The sequence below is a fragment of the Hypoxylon trugodes genome (genome assembly GCF_022578975.1).
Source record: "Hypoxylon trugodes strain CBS 135444 unplaced genomic scaffold F4822scaffold_11, whole genome shotgun sequence".
Taxonomy (NCBI): domain Eukaryota; kingdom Fungi; phylum Ascomycota; class Sordariomycetes; order Xylariales; family Hypoxylaceae; genus Hypoxylon; species Hypoxylon trugodes.
The window spans coordinates 1,412,482-1,435,069 of NW_026250026.1; the positions used below are offsets into that span (position 1 = coordinate 1,412,482).

The 22,588-nt window shown below is 46.1% G+C and overlaps 7 protein-coding genes across 7 annotated transcripts; 3 read left to right on the top strand and 4 right to left on the bottom strand.

Moving 5' to 3' along the window:
* Nucleotides 1–255, top strand: F4822DRAFT_434735 (uncharacterized protein; the record flags this gene model as incomplete). Its single annotated transcript, XM_051462060.1, has 2 exons — nt 1–118; nt 191–255. 2 exons carry the CDS (start codon nt 1–3, stop codon nt 253–255), a joined length of 183 nt encoding a protein of 60 aa, XP_051309395.1.
* Nucleotides 256–606: 351 nt separating this feature from the next.
* F4822DRAFT_434736 (alpha/beta-hydrolase) lies at nt 607–3,189 on the bottom strand (the record flags this gene model as incomplete). The annotated part of the gene is made up of 7 exons (XM_051462061.1): nt 607–837; nt 1,024–2,068; nt 2,128–2,221; nt 2,287–2,331; nt 2,384–2,467; nt 2,526–2,642; nt 2,718–3,189. 7 exons carry the CDS (start codon nt 3,187–3,189, stop codon nt 607–609), a joined length of 2,088 nt encoding a protein of 695 aa, XP_051309396.1.
* A 1,065-nt stretch (nt 3,190–4,254) lies between these two features.
* Nucleotides 4,255–6,710, top strand: F4822DRAFT_83069 (uncharacterized protein). Its single transcript, XM_051464044.1, has 6 exons — nt 4,255–4,769; nt 4,822–4,886; nt 4,954–5,125; nt 5,189–5,625; nt 5,681–6,160; nt 6,295–6,710. Exons 1-6 carry the CDS (start codon nt 4,685–4,687, stop codon nt 6,658–6,660), a joined length of 1,605 nt encoding a protein of 534 aa, XP_051309397.1. The 5' UTR covers nt 4,255–4,684; the 3' UTR covers nt 6,661–6,710.
* Nucleotides 6,486–9,892, bottom strand: F4822DRAFT_83079 (SacI homology domain-containing protein). The gene has a single exon (XM_051464045.1). It carries the CDS (start codon nt 9,724–9,726, stop codon nt 6,760–6,762), a length of 2,967 nt encoding a protein of 988 aa, XP_051309398.1. The 5' UTR covers nt 9,727–9,892; the 3' UTR covers nt 6,486–6,759.
* Nucleotides 9,893–13,501: 3,609 nt separating this feature from the next.
* On the bottom strand, nt 13,502–14,168 carry F4822DRAFT_434740 (uncharacterized protein; the record flags this gene model as incomplete). Its single annotated transcript, XM_051462062.1, has 3 exons — nt 13,502–13,574; nt 13,630–13,988; nt 14,040–14,168. 3 exons carry the CDS (start codon nt 14,166–14,168, stop codon nt 13,502–13,504), a joined length of 561 nt encoding a protein of 186 aa, XP_051309399.1.
* A 270-nt stretch (nt 14,169–14,438) lies between these two features.
* Nucleotides 14,439–18,032, top strand: F4822DRAFT_421219 (Adaptor protein complex beta subunit). Its single transcript, XM_051459773.1, has 5 exons — nt 14,439–15,003; nt 15,353–15,537; nt 15,601–15,676; nt 15,731–16,095; nt 16,149–18,032. The coding sequence occupies exons 1-5, from the start codon at nt 14,959–14,961 to the stop codon at nt 17,665–17,667; spliced, it is 2,190 nt and encodes a 729-aa protein (XP_051309400.1). The 5' UTR covers nt 14,439–14,958; the 3' UTR covers nt 17,668–18,032.
* A 275-nt stretch (nt 18,033–18,307) lies between these two features.
* Nucleotides 18,308–19,378, bottom strand: F4822DRAFT_440627 (uncharacterized protein; the record flags this gene model as incomplete). The annotated part of the gene is made up of 1 exon (XM_051462770.1): nt 18,308–19,378. One exon carries the CDS (start codon nt 19,376–19,378, stop codon nt 18,308–18,310), a length of 1,071 nt encoding a protein of 356 aa, XP_051309401.1.
* Between the last annotated feature and the right edge of the window lie 3,210 nt (nt 19,379–22,588).

Below are 22,588 nucleotides of genomic sequence, written 5' to 3' on the forward strand. Positions count from 1 at the left end.
ATGGCAATTTCTGTACAGGTCGCAGTCTCAATCACTGGTGTGGTATTGACCTTCTCCATTATGCTTATGACCGCCTGGGAAGCTTATCATCGTTGGGTTATACGACGTACGATTCTTGGTAAGTAATTCTAGTCAGGTTAACTATTATTCTTACTCCACTGTAGGCTAATATTCATAATGTACCCTTCAGACGAGGAGAGCGACGAGCTGGGAAATGTTCAACCTAATCATTCTCGTAACAAGAGCGGACCCTGATGGTATCAGGTAGCTTTAGGTAAGCATTAAAGCCATGTTAGATCATAAAGCGCTAATATACTCCAGGGCACGATGATGCTATAATTTCTACAAGAGTTTTCTTTTTGGACTTAGATATTAGACGATGTTGGGAGTTGGGCATATAATTTGCTTTAATGACACGAATCACGTTTAGCTGATAGAAAACGTCGAGTGAACGCCGTATAGGGTAGATACAGCGTAAAGTAACCTAGAATACCCTGAGAAGCTTAATGGAATAGATTTTCGCTTTGAAGTCTGGTTTGCGGTTCGATATGTGCAGCTCTCCCATCGTCCAATTTTCGTTTGGCCCCATCATTCGTATTCCGGCGGTTAACAGTCCTCCCAGATAAGACCAAAATCCACGGACAGGTCAGAGGCCAGTGAACTGGCCACTTTTCCTTTCGTGGTAGCGCTGATTGCGAAGTCCATTTTGGTAATGTCTCCGTGACCGTCATTACCACTGAAGCATGGTGACCAAACTGGATTTGAATTCTCCGCTCTGAATTCAAACTCGTCATCGTAGCTATCAATCCCAATAGCCGGGTCACAGTTGTGAAAAATCTATTCATGGCATAACAGTGTCAACTGCATTGCTTCAACGCCACCTTAGCTCGTAGCATCATCCCAAATGGTAAAAAGAGAATTGAGTAAATTAGTAAAACCAATCCCTCAATCGGTTATAGTATGAAAAATCAATATGAAGCTGGATATGGTTCATCGGCTCTACACATCGGACTCTCCCCTCACCTTCACGCTATTGATGAACTCACATCTTTCAAACATCTTCTCCCACCGCACAGCCTGCTCTGCATCTGTCGTGGCGGTCTCCTTGTCATCCCTATTAACAGAAACAGCCGTGTTCGCATAGGGTCCCCCAAGCAATTGGAGCGAAATCTTGCTCGGGAATTCTTTCTCCAATTCCTCCTTAGACAAGCCGGCGAAAGCTGCAGGCCACGTCGTAGGACCATCGCCCTTGCTAGGGATTCCAGAGTTTACGTATCTTACAATGTCTCGACTAATCGATTTAGAAAGCTCGAGTTGCGGGGCTGAATTGTCCGCTCCTCCTCCGAGGTGCTGGTTGTTTAGCACGTATGGGATATCGCTTAGGTGGGGGACGCGCCACATTGGGACGCCCATCACTTCGAGCGCTGGTGTGAATCGCGTGGTATTGTGTTCGTATAACCGCACTTGAGATACATCCGCGCCGCCGTTTTTGACGTACTGCCACGTGAAATCGAGGATGGGACAGGTAAACCAAATGTCTTTAGTGAATTGCGCGGCGCGGTAGTATTGTGGGGAGATCGGTCCATCATAATCTGGCCTTACTAACCCTTCGAAGTCCTCAACTGGGTATAATTCCAACAGCTTAGCCTTGGTGGCATCGGAATGACCTGTGAGCCATAACCCAAAGCTCGCCAGCACTTCCTCGTCGGTCGACGTTGCGGGAGAAGCATACCAAGCGCCCTCGTTCGATACCCAGGAAGCGATGATTGGCACACCCTTGGTGAACTTGCCAGCACGTAGCAGTTGAGAAGGTCGATCGAGCAAAAAGTCGCCATCATACGTGGGGAAGAAAAATCCCTCGCCGAATGGTGGACGCGCGGTACGGGAGGCCGTGACCGAAACATTCGCTAATAGTTCGGCGGGAACTTCCCGTAGGCATTGGATAGTCTCTTTCGATTGGCTATCGCCTTTCTTGATGCATCCCACTGCTTCGGCTACAGCCGCGGTATTATTCGCTACTAAGCTTGATTTGGTATTAAAATTCAGCCCTGGGGCACCGGACATCATTCTAGTGTCAGGTCAAGTCAGCACAATGCTAGCATTATAAGAGGTTGGGGTCTCATTCACATTGCTTGCTGGAATGGAACATCATGTTTTCCTCCGAATGCTGTCAATTGTAGCCCAATATCACTAGCTCCAACGCTCTGCCCGATCGCGGTCACTTTCATGAATGAAGAGTCAATGAACTATTTCCATAGAGAGCGATACGCGATGAGTGGCACTTACCTCGCTTTGGGTCGCCACCGAAGTGTTCAATATTATCACGAACCCCTGGTATTTGTTAGTTGAGACGAGATGAGATGGTATCATGTCCGACACGTACACTCAAGCGCAGCGCGTTGGTCGCGCAGACCCACGTTCGTGTGTTTCGCCTTAACCAATGCATCGCTAGTTGCAAAAGCGAATACTGCATATATTAGTTAGAAGATGCGCCTACGGCGACAACGGACAGATGGATGACATACAACCTAGGCGGTAATTGATGCCAACGTAAATGATCGGCTGCCCGTCTTCCGCAGCTTGCCTTACGAGGCCACTGGGGTCATATAAGTCATCTGAAGCAGACCCTAAAGCATGCCCACCTATATAATTGATGTATTGATTAGCTTCATCGGATAACGATCACGGTCTGTTGAGGATTGATGTTTATGTCGTACCTCCGTGCAACCAAACTGCCACTGGTAATTTGGCATTAGGAGCCGCAGATTGAGAGCGAGCAATCCTCAAACTCAAGCAATTCTCGCTAATATTGGTGACTCGACTCGTATAAGGAAGAATGTCACCAGTGCCCTGCATGCACCATGCGCCAGACTGTGTAGCATCAATAGACGACCCCTTCTCATGCTTAATCGGAACCGGCGGTGCAAATCGATTCTTGCCCGAAGCGTCTTCGGCGTAGAATATGTTCTGGAAATGCTCAACACCGTCCGAACGTGTACCGAGATATGTGAGGTTACCGGTGGAGTCAAAGACTATGGCCGGTCCGGTCTCCCCTAGTAGAGGCAGTTTGATCTGGTAGTACTCGGCATTCCGTATTAGGAAACCCCGAAATGGCTCAAGGAACACGGCAAGAATGCCGAAGACTAGAGCTCCTAAGCCGAGAAGCCACGGAACGGAGCTTCTAGCCATCGCTACTAATCGTTAATAGTCCAAGCTATGGAGCTTTTAGAGTAATTATTGAAATCAAATGGAAAATAGAGGGAGAAAAGTGCGAAGGGCGAGATACAGTATGAATTCTAACCCCAACACATTATGCGCCGCCAACCTACTTCTATCATTAACAAAGTAATTCCATTTACTAGGTATGTCTTAAAAGATTTTATAAATACCTGGGCGAGTAGTCATTTTGAGAGCTGTAACTGGATCGTATAGTGGACCGTGTGTAGCAAGGGTGAAACGAATAAAGTAAGGGGGCTAATAAATGTAGCTCTACCATACTATCCATGGTAAGTTCCCACAGCGATCAATTCCGTAGCAGCCGAACTTGATTAACCCTTGTTCTTGTCGAAAGAGAAGCTGTCAGCTGTGTCTAGGTAGATTCACATATAATATTCTAAGTTGCGCTATCAATTTCGTATAGGTTCTTTGTCTTCTCAATTATCTACCTAGACGGATGTCCCAACAGCTAGGCGAAAAGCGCCGTAGAGCTCAGTACGGACAAATATTCTCTGATCCTGCATGAACAATTCCTCGGGATTCCGGGTTGGCGGGATTGGCATAATGATAATAAAACAGCCACAGGTCTGCTGTCGTGGAAGCAGTAAGCTTCCCGAGATCACCTACATATTAGGAGAAGAAAATGCTTGACGGTGTCCGATTCGGTGCTCACTGTGTACTGCCAGGAAGATATACATAACGGCGGCCGTGGGCCGACGGTATCCGTCAGAATCCTTGGTCCCCCGAAATTAATCGTTCATACTAAAACCTACCTCAACTAATCGTGTTAAACAGATAGAATCTAGTATTTTTTGACTACCCTATAGACATAAGGTAAGAGAAGTTACCTATAGAATAAGTAAGTAGATGAAGGCCGATTGAGACTCTTATGAAAGTGTTAGTGGGAGTTGATGGCGGGGCATTGGATTTCAGAACGCCTTGCAATTGGGTGGGGTCAGACAACATATATATCATGAATATCTAGATACCTACCTAGATATTTTTTCTTTTGGTGGCAAGCTGTCATTGCGAAGTAATGATTTGACTGCTTGTGCATGTGTGGCTGCATAAGTACCTATCCGAGACATACAAACGCTTGAATCTCACCGTAAAACTCCGGCTCAAATCATATTGTGCAAAATGACAAAGCGACCGGAGATTCCTCGCCCTCCCAAAGCAAGCTCTAGGTTTATCGGGATGCTAATTATCCATTCAATGCCTTTTTTTTCTTGTGATAATAGATGAAAAGGGGCGGAAAAGGGGTATAATTCGTCATCACGTGATTGGTTGCTGCTTGCTGAGTCATGTGCTCCAGTCGCGAACGGGCGGCCCCGGACCGGCTCTAATAAGTCTCGGCCGTTCAAACTTTCAACTTTCATTTAAGCATGAGTCTTTTTATTGAGTCCTAGATATATCTGCCGAAATATCTCAAGAATTACCAAGGCATCTCTGGGAAAGGTCGAGAATTATGTTCAAGGAACTTCTCGACGCCTACGGGCGATATGGATCTGATCAGGCATCAGAATCGGCTCTTCTAGATCTAGTCAAACGACGTGAGCTTCATTCATAATTCATTAGATCGATTATAGCTAACCTCCGTTCTAGTAATACCTGAAAAGGTTACGGCACAAGATCTGAACATCTTTTTATCGGAAGATAGAGATGAACCTGTATGCATTAATTTGTGATCTGTGAAGGATTTCGCATTAAGCATCGTAAACTAATGAGCTTGTGCAGGATCATGTTGCTGTGCTCTGGACCACATCCATCATCACTACGAAGATCAGCGAGGACATCAGGGATGGAGCAATCGACACTGGGGATGAACTATCCAGCGTTTTCCTCGAGATCACGGACCAAGTCAGCTCTCTAATGCTGCCCATTTGCTCAGGTGCCTCGCCAGATGAAGGTGCGGCACCTCCTTTCAATCACTGGATTAATCACAAGTCAACTGCTAATAAACTAGCTGCAGATACGACGAACTATGCGGCACTTCGTCGCAAGGCGAATTCTGGTATAAAAATACTTAATAAGCTCGCCAATCTACCTTTACAAGCACCACTGCGTTTCCAGCCCTCTACGCTACTCCGCTTGGCCGCATTCACGGATTCCGCAGACCCCTGGTCAACATCATCCGATGCAGCCAGAAAGCTCCTCGAGGCGCAACTGCAACAACTTGATGACGCCCAGAAAAAGTCACTTATCGGTGATGAAATTCTAACAAAGTTTCTCCGACCGCTATTCTCCAAATCCCGGCCAGCGGCCATAACAGCATCTGGGCGCAAAGCGGAGTACGTCGAACAATCGCGCTACGACAACGCCGACCGTGAAACTCCCGAGACTAAGCCCTGGAAATATGCCCATCGGTATGCGATCGCGGTATTCGCGTGGGCAGTGCAGTATTCAGATGTGAGTCCCATACTAACATCGCATTTTCTTACACATCCTTACTAATCTGTGCCAGACCACCCTCCTCCAATCCCACTGGCCGCTCTTCACACCCGTACTCCTAGCACTCCTCGATGAGTCTACGGTTACCATCAAAATTCGGGCTCTGGCCATTTTACGCACCTTCTGGGCACGCTGTCCTCCGGGTTTAATGCGCAATACGGGACTCGCCGACGTCTTCGAGCAAGCCGTCTTCCCTGCCGTTCTACACCTACCTACCTTAACACCCGAGGACGAGTCACTGCAAATCCTCAGCGCCGCATATCCCGTGTTAATCGAGATGGCTGGCCTCAACTACCCTAGCTCAGATCTAGAAGCAAAACAGCCACAACAAATCACCGAAGATCAACGAAAGCTAATAGACAAGATTGTCCGAGAAGGTGTCATGGTCGGGTATCACCATGCGAAAGAGCACATCCGACTCGTCGGTCTATTCTGCGAAACACTCGTCTGCATTGTGAATGGAATGGGTATAATAGCAGTAAAATATCTCAAGGTACACACGATTTCCGCCCTGTCCTTTCCATTTACCCCTCTATGCGTCTAGCCTTAGCACGGCTACTTGCTTAACCGTACTAGAACTCCTGCTCCATTAAAACAATTACTAATTTCAAGTAACGCAACAAACAGGATTTCATCCCTATGATCTCAGAGATCATGACGGACCCTTTCGGGACCAAGCATCCACCGACCCTCGTCTCGGCTACTCAATTGCTGCAAACCATTTTGCGCACGTGCTGGCCGAGAATCCCGCACCATTGCAATGAGATATGCAAGATCCTTATGCTCTGCTGGCTCAACGTTAATAACGAAGAATCATTTTCGAGCGAAATCTCCACTGCGACCAACTTAAAAGCAGAACTAATTAAGACAGGTCAAATGCTCTCCGCAGTCATGAAGACAACCGCCAAGGAAAACTTAAGCAAACGCGTCAGTCCCCTGATCGAAAAGGAGCCACAACTAAACGAGCTCTTCGGAGACATCAAAGCATCTTGAAGCAACCTCATTCTTCCAATTCATGCTCAAAACAAGAATCCATTAAGGGGATCCCAGATCCTCAAAGACATCAGACGTCGGAGTCCGCGCCGCCGAATCCTAGTCGAGCGGCTGCTGCTTGAAGAGGGATTTACCCCTCAACCACTTCCGATACGCCTTATATCGCTTCTTAGGCAGATCCTCATCCGTCACCGTCAACGGATTCTCACCAATCCGGAGCAAATCGGTGTACACCTCGAAGTCTTCTTCGGTTCCATTAGGATCCAAACCCTCCGTCTGCCAGCTGCCGTTCAGATACTCTTGGTACTCGGAAGAATCGACATCGGGCGGCGCTTCGTTAGATACGACGAGGGGTAGACTTTGCGCGTGACTGATATATCGGGAATAATCCTCCGTATCTTGTGCGTTGACTGAGGGATTGAGTGATTCTTGAACAATATTCGCAAATGTCCTCTGCGCGGCCTTGGTTTTCTCTTGGAGTGTCTGCTTCTGCTTGAGATGTTCGGGGTTCTCTACGGATTCCTTCATAATACTATGTGGAATCGTAGGACCCTTATCTGGTTGCATCGGTTGTAGCCAGCGGTGAATTGATATACCCCTTCCGCTAGTCTTCTCTGTCATTGCAGATTCGGAATCATCGTCCGGCAGCGGTTTAGGAGCTTCTTGGGGATCTACGATGGTAACTCCCTTCTTTGCCGTGGATTTCTTCTTCTCGTGCGTCTCTGCATCACCCTCGGTGCGGACTCGGAAGGGACTTAAATCATATTTACCCTCCTGGGTCGATTTGAAAGGGATGTACTTGATAGTTGAGTTCATCTTGTAGGGGAACATTTTCGGGAATGAAGACAATGTAGATGGTCGATAGTATTCGAGCCAATAGTCGTCAAAGAATGAAACTGGTTTGGTACCCATCTCTCCCCTCGGTGGTACAAAAGCGGGGATGGTCCTCTTCTCGAGATACGCCGGTGTGTACCAATGGATGTAATTATGCTTTTCTTTCTGCGACCACGTTCGCGGATCTGCGTGATGAAGATAGTAATCCGTAGCAAGATCCCAAAGCATTGGTTGCCCCTGAGCAAAGATGTAATTGCCGAGGAAGAGGTTATAAGCTTCTTGTCTTTGGCTATCCAAGAAAGAATTGTTGTAATAGCGCTTGAAGCTTTCTATCATATCGCGGGAATGGCTCGTCCATTGGTTGATCTTGCGGTAGGTCTCCATAGTATTCACCAGCTGAGAACCGCCATATTGGACAGCGATCGTGTCACCGTGATCATGATACATATGTGTAAAAAGATTAACGGCGTCGGTATCATAATCGATAATCGTATCTTCAAGAATACCTAGAGCATGCAGTTGGTGCCCAAGCGCTCGCTTTCCGATGACGAATTGGGCGGCATTCGTACGATCTAAGCAGTCGATGCAATTTGTTCTCGCAACGCCGTTCTGAACCCTGGCTTGAGTGATATCGCCATCGCCATTATGGAAAATTCCAGTTGTTGTGACAACGGTTTCGGCAATATTCTCAAGCGTACCAATGACATCTTGATCCTTGCTCTTCGCAGCCCTACTCATATCCCAAGCTTTATGGATGATCTTATGGCCCTCGGGCAGAAACTGATTGAGGTAATTGATGGCGTTTGTATACTCATCAAGCAGTTTGGACTCTCGCGGAGTTCTCTCCCTAGCTTTTATGAGATTTAGCGCATACACTGGGGACCCATAACGTTCGAACAAATTGTCGAAGTGCAATGCCGCTGCTGTGTAAAACGGATCGATGAGATTCAACTCGATCGGTGGCTTTGGTGTAACGCCCATATTATCTTGCGTCCAATGAAGAGGTATACTTCCTCGATGTTGAACGTAGGAAGTGAATTGAGGGTTAGCAAACAGCTTAGGACCAGGCGAATGGAACGAAGTCGTGACAGCTTCGGAGACAATCTGTTCTGTTTCCACATCGTTTGCAACATAACCGAGGTCGTTTGCGCCACGTTTCAAGAATCTAGCACCTGCAAAATAGCGAGATCGTCGAGCAATTATAGTTATATGCGCCGTTCTACCATATACCGATATGGCAGCCTGATCGATGTAACCATGTATTATCGGGCGGCACCAATCAAATGGGTCATGAATCGCATCCTCGGCGGGTCGTAAAAGATGGCTGTTCCAGATAAACATAGAATTATAATCATCATATGTCGTACCCGGCATTCCATGCAGCAAAGCCATTCTCTCTCTAGTGATATTATGTTGCAATGTCCTTGTAATATCATAGGAGTAACTATAATAGAAAGATCTCGTCAAATCGAGGTTTTTGAGGATGTTCAAGAAGCGTTGCTCTTCAACATGACGAGCATCTGTCTTAAACTTTGCCGGAGTCAGAGGAATGAGCTCGGTTCCATCGACCTGGTAGATGTAGTGCCCTCCAATCATAGCGACCGTGCTCTTCTTAGTGATCAACAGCATATAGTATGGCCCGGTGAATTTTATGAAGCCTAAAATTCCCCAGGTTGTACATCTTTGCTTGATTCCACCAGTGCCTTTATTTCCATCATCAATAGTATTCAACAACGAATTCATCTCCTTCTGGCTGTAGATAATCTTGTCATCTGTTATACTCAAGTCGGAGTCGTGGGTGTTACGATCGATCTTCAGGATGCGATAGCGCTTCTCGGTGACGTCCCCTCCTACAATGTAATATCGACTCGCCGTCTCATATAAGGTAAACTTATGCATCTTGTAGGCTGACCGGATCGGTGCTCGCTCCTCTTCGGGCGGGGTTGGTACTCTCGAAGATATGTCGGGACTACTCGTTCGAACAAAAGGTCTAGCAACAGCCGGCTCTTCCTCGTTGTCATCCTCGACCGTTCGTTTCTGCGCTTGCACTGTCTGTAGTAAAGTCTCGCTGCTGGCGTTATTTTGAAGCAGAGGGTATGCAGGCTCTAGAGGTTTCGCCTGGGGCTCATCGTCGGGAATCTCACGGTTCGCATCGTGAGAGGTTTGGCTTGGTGGATGAGAAGGCTGGCCATTGCTGGCCTTGGTACTGTCCTGATCAGTCGCGTCGGCCATTGGAACCGACGAATGCGACCCAGAGACGCATACTCTCACATGGAACGAGACGCCTAATTCCTAGGAGTTACTCGGGAATATGAGAACTCGTAAATCGGAAATTTATGTTATTAATAGAGAAAAGCCCCGAAGGACGTTGAATCTCCGGAAAGTTTAGAGTTTCGACCGTTTGCAACGAGGCCGTATGCTTAAGTGGAGTCGGTCGTACAACCATAGCCACTAAGTCCTTTATCGATAAGCCAGCTGAGTGACCTCATGGGGCATGACACCAATTAGAGTTACACAATTACATCATAGCCTCATTTTTAGGGCCCAAATCTTAATTAGAGCTGCCTGCATGTGAAAGAAATAACTGAGATAAAGTGTTTAGATTAATTTAAGTGCCATCTTATTCTTCAATTCCTTTATCTCGAACAATGAAATTTGAATCTTCAGAGATTGATTTTCATATCTAGGGAGCAACACTATGAGATTTGAATATCCTCAGCAAATGGCCTAAGATCTTGACATAGATCTCGATGGCTAGCGGTTTTAAATAGAATGTGTCACTCTCGTACGACACTTGTTTTCTAACGTTCGGCATAACGAGTTCGGCTTACACAAGAATGCCATCTTTCCGATTCGCTTGACGGGATTGAGGGACGAAACCCGTTGTTTGCACAATGAGTTCGCATCATGTCTTAGCCATAGAACGGCACTTATTTAGACCACATGTTTGTTCTCCTTTGTGATACAATTTTACGCGAGTTTTGCATGAAGCTTCACAACTTAAGGCAATTTAAGGCGATAGCTGCCACATCGATTATGTTTCAGATATTTGATGATGTTCCGATGCGTAATATGTCTACCTCGATACCTAGGTTCTTCAAGCCAGTCACAGCGTGATTACCGGGCTTCAGAAATGTGATCTGCCGTAAGCAAACATTTTCCCCGGTAATTTCTCTTGTCGTAGGATAGAATACGTCGGAATACCACCTTCATATCACATTGTCCTGGACGATGGAAGCTAGGAACGGATCCGACGGTGCTGCATAGCACCTCACCTTTGAGGTAAGGATTGACCTGAGGCATACCGTCAATCTTTGAAGTCCATTGGAGTTTTGAGAATATTATTGAATGTTGGTCGAGTTGACAAGGTCTATAGTCGGTCAACTAAGGTTCTTGGTTGGAAATAAAATGCGAACGCGCTAGTTCACCGGTAAGAAGCGGTGGATCGCAGAACGGATAGGTGCAGGAAAATCCAATGCATCAGAACCCAATGTACACCTCCACGAGCTCCGGCAAGTCAATAACGCCCGAAATATATAGCCACCTTGAGGCTAACCGGAGGTGCAAATCTCGGCGGGGGCGTATGAGAACAGCCACTGATGTTGATAATCATGATAATCAAGGTAGCAATAGACTTCGTATCATCGGCAGGTCGCCGACGAAGGAAGAGCGAAAAAGCGGTCGAGTCGGAGTATCCGAGGGTTCGACGCCCAGTCTGCAATATCCCGCCCTCCTACTGCAGAAGCATGAGATTATCCCCTTATTCTGGTCACATGGGGTGCCTGTACGACAACAAGCTTTCCAAGGCCAGACTGTTCTATCGGAGAAGCATTAAGCATTGTACAAGAAAGGAAATCACTGTGATACCGGTGGCTGACAAATTTTGAACGAGCAGAAGAGCCCGTGGGGGAATCAGCCCTACTCTGTAGGAGCAGCAGAGCCGCATTATATTCACACAACCACCCATAATGCATGAAATGACGTGGAGAACAAGGACAACCTACCTAGGCAGGTAAGATATATACCCCATATAATAAATCTCCGAGGACTATGTGGACGTTCTAGATTCCACCCAATTGCCGGCCATTAGAGCGGTGTGAACATCGAAGTCTATAAAGGAAATCGATGGAAATCGGGAGTTAAATAATGCAATGCAGCTGTGGTAGGTTAATAAGAGTATGATGTAAGAAATTAATTTCAAACCACGCGTCCGATGTAAGCACCATATACTAAACGAACCAAGCATCGTCTCGGAGAAACAAAGGTGCAGCGATTCGATATTAGGAAGGTCAAAAATAGATGCTACTGCGTCAGCCCACGAATGATACCTTGGAGCTTTTAGAAGACACCTACCAGTAACAGAGCTGTAGCGTATAGACGATATCCGAAACAAAAACGGCGGTATTGACTCTTTTATTCAACGGAAAGCACCCTGGCGGTCCGAAGAAAAACTCCGTAAGTGGCGCAAGATAGGAAAGTACGCAACCCCGCTTCAAGGTGGTATGTCAGGTAGTAGTATGTATATATCACCCCCGAGTCATCGGATAAGGGGTGACAAGTAAATACTTAGCTCACCTTGAAGGCATATCCCGAATGCTCCGCTCCTTAGTCTTACCTATAATTCGTCAATAATAGACCGCTAGTTATTTTAATTCCGCGATTCTTCATGCGTAGCATGTAGCACATTGGTCATTGGACCGTTTCCCCAGACTCCCAGACCACTTACCTAGTCTAAGAAACCGGGATTGGGTTTAAAGCTAAGTGTACTGCAACGTTGACAACGAATGGCAGAAACGATCCGACAATGTGGTACCGAGACCTATGGCAGGTCATAGCTGTCAGATTAAGGTGTCTTCATTTGGTTGCTCTACGTGTCGGCTCCTTTCTTGACATACCTGAAGTATCGCAAAGACAAGTGACACGCATCCATCTCGTTCGCGGAGTCAATAAGATGCTTCCGCATAACTTTGTGGCACAAATCGTTACCTATTTCGGCCTTCAGGTCGAAATGATGCGGATAGTCTCTCCTTAGTATGTTGTGTAATGTGCTACTAAAGCAAGCCCCCGTGGGGGTTCGCGTTATGCTCTGATGACGATTTAGCAGACGATGATTTCGAAAAGCCGGAAACCATACCAAACAAAATGAGAGGGATCGACAATGTGTCTGTATGTGATTCTCGGAGCGGGGTCAGCTTTGCTTAGAATATGTCGCAGGTGATATCTAATGCTGTTGCCGAAATGAGAAGTGTAGAAATAATATTTAAGGGCCCTGAGCAAGCCTATTCAAACATGCTATTTCGATGAGACAAGAATCAAACTGGTTCTGATATACGTGCCACTATAGGCGCACTTTGCGCATGCTTTCAACCATAATAAAATAAAGCGGCCTACACAAGAAGCAGTGTACACCACTCTCGCAATCGGAATCTCATTGGACACCCGAACTATTCATCGATTAGTCACAACGCAATGACTTCAAAGGTAGGTGGTATAAACATACATATTTCCGGTAACCAATGGCTCACGCCATCAGTAGGACACCAAGCAAACCTCGGTCAGCTCAGACGTAAGTCAACCAACGTCTGCTACGAACGATCCACCCGCAGCAGCCCAGCTCCTAAACCCAGGGAGCGGTGATACTAGTCAGGTGATCGTGCCCCGACCATGGGCGACCACCTCTGCTAGTGATAAGAAAGACGATCCCTCATCGGAAGACAAGCCTCACGACGGGAGTGCCATGGCGCGTTTCACTTCCCAGTCGATAAAAGATGACCCATGGCAGAACGTCAGTTCTGTTACGGCCACAACTCAACCTGACTCGTTAAAGACTACTGGCGTCAATCCATCAGCACCACCAGCACCACCGGCACCCGCGAGCCCAACGGCGGCCACATCGGGGTCTGGAGGAAACAAAGGAAATCAGGGCGCAGATACATCTTGAAGAAATAATCGAGGGAAAAAAAGGGTTATGTCTGACGAATGTCTGAATTGATCAAGATTTCTAAAGTTATAATGCAGGAACCGCAAGTTCTAGCGGTTCACGTTGAGCTTCCCAAGCCAGCCAGTCTGATCTCGTGGTTCTAGGGACGCGTTAGCAAATTTCGATTCTAGTCAAATAAATATAACGAAACTTACGGTAACAACCCCATTGCATTAATCTTCCATATTCCAACAGCCAAAGCCACCATCTGCATAGCAATGTAGGCTAGCTTCGCTTGTATTATCTTAGCCTTGTTGCTCTCACTCTCAAACCTCTCAAATGCCTGATTCGTTGCGATGATGCCCATGATAGGATTCTTGAAAGCCATGAAGACCATCATGATGCTGAATATCTGTAGCGAGTTGCCCGACATGTACATCATGATCGCGGTCATCGGTAAGTTCTTAACGGGGGCGAGCGCCACTTCCCACGCCTTCTTTAGCTTCAATGTGTCCATCTCTTCAGGGGTCGGTTGTTTTCGGGGTTGGGCTTTCGGCTCTTTGGAGGCTTGTTTCTATTTATATCTTTAGCATATTAAGAGACTGCTTTGATTCGAACATAATACCTTAGATAACGCGGTTGATTGCGACGGGTAGCCGGGCGGGTCGGGAATGCTGTTGTTTTTCGACTTGGACGGTGGCGGGGATTGTAGGTCAGCAACCCATTTAGGAACGGGAGGATTGCTCGAAGACATTTGGGCTAATTATTGGAAATATCTCGACGGTATGTTGTTATCGGCTAAGAATATTAACTGGGTATGGTATCTTGTTAAGCTGTGTAAATGTAGCTTGTGTTTTTTGATGAAGTTGCGATGTGAGTTTCAGTTCTAGGTTCCAGCTGGAGATTTACAGTTGATGACCCATAATAGCTGTCGTAATGGGTTGGATGACTAAGCTTCGTTAAGCTTCGTTACCAGTGAACCTTAGCGATGGAGAGGTTCCACATGGTCCGTGTTAGCCCAAATAATTACCCCTGCAAGCGTGACGGAAGCCCCAACTTTCCAACCTTCAGGGGTTTTCTATTCCCAATTTCTAATTTCTTGTCTTCAATTATTAAATGTTATAGAGGGGCCAAATATCTTCCTTCATAATTCACTACAATATCATAATTTTCGATAATGTCGCCGAATGAGTCTCTTAGACTTCTTCTTTCTTCCTTAGAATGCCGATGAACCCAACTTAATTTAATCAACGCCGATTCCACGAAAAACCTAAGGGCCAAGACCCGGCGTACGAACCGCACCTCCATCACCCGTCCGTCCAATACCCGACTGCTGTCTTCCGCCTGTGTTCGACCCTTGCGATTGGACGGTTACATTCTTTACCTCCCCTATACCCTGCTGTTGCTGCTTTTTCCCAGGCGCTATTCAGTATATCGACAGAGCTTGATCTCCCACATCCGCCAACCAGCCAGTACCTCGAGAAGCAAGCACCAAAGAGGAAATTCCGACAAGCAGTGTAGAAGCCGACAATAAACTTACCAACATGGCGAGCGCACAAGGCGGAGGCGACTCGAAGCTATTCGCTCGAGTAAGCATATTCTTATTATTTCTTTTCCTAATATATTTTGATCCCACTGTTCTGCCTATCGCATGTTACCCCCATTCCTCCTGACCTATTTTGATGCTCTCACCTCCAATTTGATAAATTAGGAGAAACAATATATTCCATATCAGTTTGTCCTAGTTATCCGAAGCGCCCTCCCTCTTGACGATCATCTGAGGAAGACAAACGTCTCGAGTCGCCCTCCAGCCCAAAGTCCCTTTGGGACCAGCAAAACACATTATGAACCTACACATTTCCCCCGTCGCGCATAATGGCCACATTTATAACATATCTACCTCCTCCGGACTTTGGCTTACGACCGTTGACTTTACAGGGCAAAGTCGCCGAACTGCGACTCGAGCTGAACAGCGGTGGAAAGAAGGATAAGAACTTCACGCAGAAGAAGATCGCTCTTAAGAAGATTGTCGCCAACATGACCATGAGCAATAACGAAATGGTCTCCCTCTTTCCCGATATAATAGGCTGCATGCATATTCAGAGTTTAGAAATCAAGAAGATGTATGTCTACGGTGACATCCCGACTTCAGCATCCAAAGCAACATACTAACAGGGACGATATAGGTGTTTCTTGTTTCTAGTTAACTACGCGAGGATGCGCCCTGAGATTGCGGTAAAAGCAATCCCATTCCTACAAGATGTAGGCATTACAGAAGTCATGGACCCCCGTACCAGCGCGTTAACACGTATATAGGATATGGGCGATCCGAATCCGCTAGTCAGAGCTCTATCTCTACGAACCATGTCATACGTCCACGTTAAAGAATTCGTCGAAGCTACGGTACCTCTTGTAAAACGATTACTTCGAGATGTCGACCCCTACGTACGAAAAACGGCCGCTTTCTGTGTCGCGAAGCTATACGATCATGATAAACATATGGTTGAACAATCGGATCTGATAGATAGGCTGAATCAGCTTCTAAGAGATGACAACCCCACAGTCGTGGCCAGCGCATTGGCTGGATTGATGGATATTTGGGAGCGCAGCGACTCGATCAAGCTCACTATCGATTACAGCAATGCATCCAAGATGGTAGCCATTCTACCGGACTGCTCAGAGTTTGTGCTACCTCGGCTAATGATTACCTGCACCATAGCTGACTTGGAAACAGATGGGGCCAGACTTATATCCTTGAAGCATTAATGTCTTATGTGCCACAAGAATCGGGAGAAGCCACGTTGCTAGCCGAGCGTATTGCGCCACGACTATCACACTCGAACTCCGCGGTAGTGTTGACGTGCATCCGAGTCATTTTGTATTTGATGAACTATATTGCGGATGAGAAACAGGTTTCGGCGTTATGCCGAAAGTTATCTCCGCCTCTTGTGACGCTATTAGCGAAGGGTCCGGAGGTGCAATACCTTGCTCTACGAAATGCGTTACTCATCCTTCAGAGGAGGCCCGACGTCCTACGCAACGATATCCGCGTTTTCTTCTGCAAATACAACGACCCAATCTATGTCAAGGTTACGAAGCTTGAATTGATTTTTATGCTCGCCAACGAGAAGAACATCGACGAAGTATTGACGGAACTTAGAGAGTACGCGACGGAAGTCGATGTACATTTCGTTCGCAAAGCAGTGCGCGCCATAGGTAAGCTGGCCATTAAGATTGAGCCAGCTGCGAGGCGGTGCATAAATCTGCTGTTGGAATTGGTCGCAACTAAAGTCCCGTATATTGTACAGGAGGCTACAGTTGTCATTCGCAATATCTTCCGAAAGTATCCGAACCAGTATGAATCTATTATCGGCACGTTGTGTGAGCATCTCGACTCACTTGACGAGCCAGAGGCAAAGGCCGCAATGGTCTGGGTTATCGGACAGTATGCCGCGCGCATTGAGAACAGCGATGTCTTGCTTGAGGATTTCCTATACTCATTTGCAGAGGAGCCCGTAGAAGTACAGCTAGCGCTGTTAACAGCCACAGTCAAGCTCTTCATACAACGCCCCACAAAAGGCCAAGACCTCGTTCCCAAGGTTCTTAAATGGGCCACAGAAGAGACGGATAACCCAGACTTACGAGATCGCGCATACATGTACTGGCGACTGCTTAGTACTGATATGAACGTAGCTAAACAGATGGTCATGGGCGAGAAACCCCCCATCACAGCCGAATCCGAAAAACTTGACCCCTTGACCCTAGAAGAGATGTGTCTCAACGTCGGCACCCTCTCCACAATCTACCTCAAACCCGTCCAAACTGTCTTCCGCAGCGCGCGCCCCCGCCGCCTACCCGATTCTCAGGCTTTACAAAAACACGCTCTCCCATCCTCCGCCAACCTCCCCGCCTTCGAGTCGCAAAAGAGTCTTAGCCAATTCGGCATGGACGGACAACCCGTAACCCTAAATCCCAACGCTGAAAACGGGCAATCTCAAGCATCAGCGCAAGCGCAAGCACAAGCGCAGGCGCAGGGACAACAGGGTATGACGAACGCGGTTAGCGATGCCGATGCGTATTTCGCTGGTATAGGGAGCCAGCAGATGGCTGCTATGGGTATTCACGAGGCGGGTGATTCGTCGTTTGGTGGTGGTGGGACCGAGGCATCGTATGTGGTTAATCAGTATGCGCCACAGCAGGTATTTCAGCCGGCGCAGGGGGTTGGGAGTAATGGTGATTTGTTGATTTTGTAGATAGGTGTTTTATCTGTCTACTTATCTACCCAATTTGCCTATGAAGCCACCAGGGCTACGATTTGAATCTGCTCGGGGAGACGTACCTATTTTTATATGCATGAACGAGGCGAACTTAAGAGGTGTTAAGATAGCATAGGGGCGCAAATTAGCATTTGCAAGATTGTTGAATGTGTAAATAAGATGGATTATTATGGCTGAGATCAGCTCAGCTAGTAGAACGATGATTTCAAGGAATTGTACATCAGTCATGATATAATTCAGAATCCAGTTCCATGTAAGATCAATATCACTTGAGTCTTCATTTCATCACATTCATGCTAATGCTGCTCATTTTTCGGGACAAATGTATGATTCCATTATAGTAGCGATCTTGCGTAATCTAATTGAACAATTAAGCCCATCTCAATGAGCGACAAGTGGAAAACGAATTAATATGCGGCAGACAATAACTGTCCTGCGATCTGCGGTCCAGCTCCCAAGAAATCTCGAATTATCATAGCCCCTTCCCCCTTCAACTCTCATTATTCGCCTAGCTCGTTCCCGAAGATTGGATATCAACACTATCCCCTCGAAGCTCAGATGAGAAGAATGCTTAAACTCGATAGCCTCAATCGATAAATGATTCCATGGAGCAGACTTAAGACAGCATCAAACAACCCATAACCGCCAAAGCTGCTGCAACGAGCATAAGGCGTAAGTTGAACTTCGCGGCAAAGTCAGCGGCGTTGGTTTCGACAACGGACGGTCTCGGGGAAGGGTGTGCTATTGGCGTTTCCAACACCACGAAGTTGCTGGAGCTAGCATGTGAAGCTGACGAGGCAACAGAAACCGTCGTGTAAACATAGTCGTCAGTTTTGGTAGTAGTTCCAGCCTTTACTGGTGGGGTGGTAATTACTACCACTACAGGAGCTGATACCGACTTGGGTGCGGTAACGGTCTTCGTAACATTCTGCGGGGGTACCTGTGAAATTGATGCAACTGATGCACTCGAGGCTATCTTGGTGATAGTGACAACGTGTGGGATTGCAGGAGTACTTTGAATGGCGAATGGAGGCGTTTGAAGACTCAGAGAGACGGTCACAGTTGGTGGATCTGGAAGTGTGACAACACTTGGGTCGACGATTTCGGGGGCGGCTGGAACGCCATATCCACCAGGAGGTAGTAGACCTGTTGGCACAGGAGGACTACCATATCCACCAACGACAACAGGAGCCGTGCTGGGACCATGTGCGTAACCATAGCCGTCGTAGTCATCTCTTGCAACTAATTCACCATCATCAACCTCTAGATCTCGGGAGTTCAGACCCGACCCCTCATGATGCTGCTCTCCAAGGTCGAAGAACTCTGAGAATTTGAGGGTGCGCTTAGGAACTTCGGTCATGATAGGGCTACGACCAAAAGAGGTTGAAGGAGGTTGAAGGAGCGATCCGCCAGTGTCAGTAGTAGGTGGAGATGTACTGGCGGAATGATCATGGTCGGTGAGGTAAATCGTGGTGAAAGTAGATGGGTGATGAGTGCCCGACAGGCGATTGGGTGGATTGATGAAGACAGCAGTGGGATCTGCACTCGTAACAATGGCAGTGGCATTGCCAGAGTCGCCCTCAATAAGACGCGGTAGGCCATTGACAACCGAAGCCTCTACGAAGCTCACAATACCAAGGCATAGTGCCATAAGGCCGACTACGATCATTTTCGCAAATGAACCCATGATTGGTTTTTTGAAAGTTAATAAACGTTATTGGCGAGAACAAAATGAGTATTTCCGATATTCTGAGAGGATCGCCTGAAACTGGGGAAAGGGGTGAAGAGATGAAGAAAAGAAAATATTGGATGGACTAGAATGAGTAACAAGAAGTGCGCGCTTTTCAAGTCGAAAGTTAAATTCTACGTTCTAATTTCCTCTGTTTATTTAATTACGGATGTTCTTGCTCATATTATTCGTTGAGTAGGTAGTTGTTGCCGCGGTTGCTGAGGAAGGCACGACAAAGTGAATCCACCCTAGAAACGCGCCATTGTTCTGTTTACACTCTAATATCTAGGGGAACTACATTCACGGGAAGGCAGGACCAACTTAGGGATGTCCAAGGAGTTCTTCCAATTGTTAAAAGTATAATGCTCCTCGTACGTGTATGTATATGCTGATGTCGCGTGCCGGAAGGAGTATGGGTGCTAAATATTCACTCAACCCCCTTTATCATCTTTATCATAATCCGGAGTAGTCTACTTTACGAAATGTAACTCGAAGTTTATCATATAATAACCTCCCTATTCGTCTCATATAATAGTCTAAGAAGGGCCAAATACTCGATTTGATCAGAGTGACGTTTTTTTCAACCGCCTTGATAGACCAATGTCCCTCCTTAGGCAGACACGATAAATGATATCTGCTAAGACCGAAGGCAGAGATATGTTCGACGAGAGTAAGCGGTGACAGTTGCTATAAGTTATATGTGGCCTATACGTATCTGTTGAACATTACTAAGGCTATAACTTTCGACATGCTGAAACATATCTTAACAATGACTTGTCGCGTATAAATATTGTAAGAGCTTGACATCTCTTGATAAGTTACCTTAAGTCATGTGAATTACCTGTGTATTATTAGGAGTTCGAATAAAATTATCCCTCTTTTGACGGATTTTACCCTATGAAGCCGATAGAAGACGATAAGAGATTCTGCTCATGAGGCTCATTTCGCGATTTTGGCCAGGGATACTCCAATAGTCTGAGCACACCCACTGGATGCTTTATCTCAATTAGACTAATACCTATAGGATCACAAGGTGCCAACTTTCGCTGTGTCATGCTTCATGAAACAGGGGATGCGATATCTTCAATCTATAGAATGACTCAGAATGTCTTACTAGATGCTTTTCGAAGCGATAATGCCTTATTCGGTTCTTTTGACAATATTGCGTTATCGTTTATGGTTATCACATGCGTGTTCGTGGCCGATAGCGGGTAGAAATCTAGATGTGTGTGGGCTGGTGGGTTAGGTAGAATGGCCCCGAAAGTCTCTCCGCAGTACCTAGCTCTCGTTAGGAACGTATAATGCGGAGTTGGCCTCGGTAGACCAAACCGATAATCTGCGGGGATGATGGGGTTGCTGCGTTAAGAACCACAGGCGATGACCTATACGTAATAGTGTATCATAAGTATCTTGTATAAAGGGGAAATAGCTTGATTTTGATCTGGGTACGTGTAGTTAAGGTAAAGACAATGAGGCTAAAGTAGTTAAACCTGCATTATGTCGACAATAGACTTGACTTAGGCCCTGCATATTGTAAAGGTTATCAGGATAGACTATGGTATGGCATGTACTATAACATGTGATGCTATAGTGGATGGAGCAAAGATACAACCTTGCTGGCAGTATGTGACTTGTTATATTTTGATAACCTTTAGAACACGTGGGCAACATAACAATGGATTCTACCTCGGTGAGTATTTTTCTGGTTAAGAGGAGTTATCTCGTTTTGGGCATCGAAGAAGCGGCGTATAAAACTGGGAAGGAGAATAATTAGGTAATATTTGGATATCGAAAACGGAATAGAAATGTTCTCGACGATTAATGGATTCTTTTATATGTATGTTTTGATGTTGGATTGTGAGCAAATCCCTAGATACATGATGTAGTTCGTGCTGTTAGCGTGGACTTTGCCGGGATCTCTTGTATTCGTTTGTTTCGTGACGAATCAGATATTCCGTATCTAGATAGGATCAAGTATGAAACACCAGAATGACGCCATATTAGCTCTAAGATAACCATTAATGGTAAAGACGACGCTTAGCTGTATTTAAGACTAGGGGTAAACGGGTTCATCATCACGCGTACATACCTTATTTATATGTATAAACTGTTAATCTAGACAGCCCTAAGCTGGGCAAAAGCTGGGCAAAAGCTGGGCAAAGAGAAGAGGAGAGGGTGGAGTAGAGTGTGGGGAAGGGGAATACCTGGGCAATGCCAAGCCGGGGGCAATACCGCGCCAAGGCAACAAGAGATCCACCCGATACTTCTTCAGCTCTCCTGACCATTTCAAGATAAAGATGGCTCAGAAAACTCAAATACTTTGAATGTTACTGTAGTGGTGAATCCAAAGAAAAGTCATTCGTTTTCTTGACCGGTTGCTCACCTCTAGCAAAGCCATAATGGCTATGTCTTAATATGGTCGTGACTCTAGTTTCTTTTGGATAGATACAACCCTACATCCGACAAAAAGACAACTTTGAGAATCAGGTGAGGAGGGTAGGGTTGATAGAAAAGGGAACACCTAAAGTTTGCCTCTTTCCTTGTACGGCAGTGAGATCCGAGTTTTTGTTATCTCCATATTATTACCACTAACACTTTTAATCCGGGGTATTCTTCACCATTTCTCTTACCTTTGACATTGTTCAATCAATGCCCAGATGCATTATATAATGCACATATATTCTGTATGTATTATTTGCAGATAAGGTGTGGATGAGATGAAGATGTAGGTAATCGGTAATCTCGTAACTTGAAATTGTTGTGTAAGATCAATTACACCATCTTCATTCTGTGTATCCGAACTTGTTAGCTAGTGGCCTCTATTTTTACTAAGGTTGATGGTGCATAGACCACTAAGAGGCCAAAGTCACGACCTAAAAGTAATAACAACTAGAAATAAGGGGGCGTCCCTAAAACCAGCCCGGCGGGCGAACAAGCCTAGTAGTCAGGAGCGAGTCCAAAAGTCGATCATCCATTTTCATTCGTGGCTTCTTAGGTTGAAGGCCAATAATAATACTAATTGAAGTTGCTATCAATAATAATGTTTTACCTATTGTGAATATTTTGGAGAAGACTCGAAAATTCGATTTATTTACTGTCATTTTTCCATAATTTATTGTTCGTCCTTTAAAGATAACGATCTATTCCTTCCCCGGTAACTGTCAAACC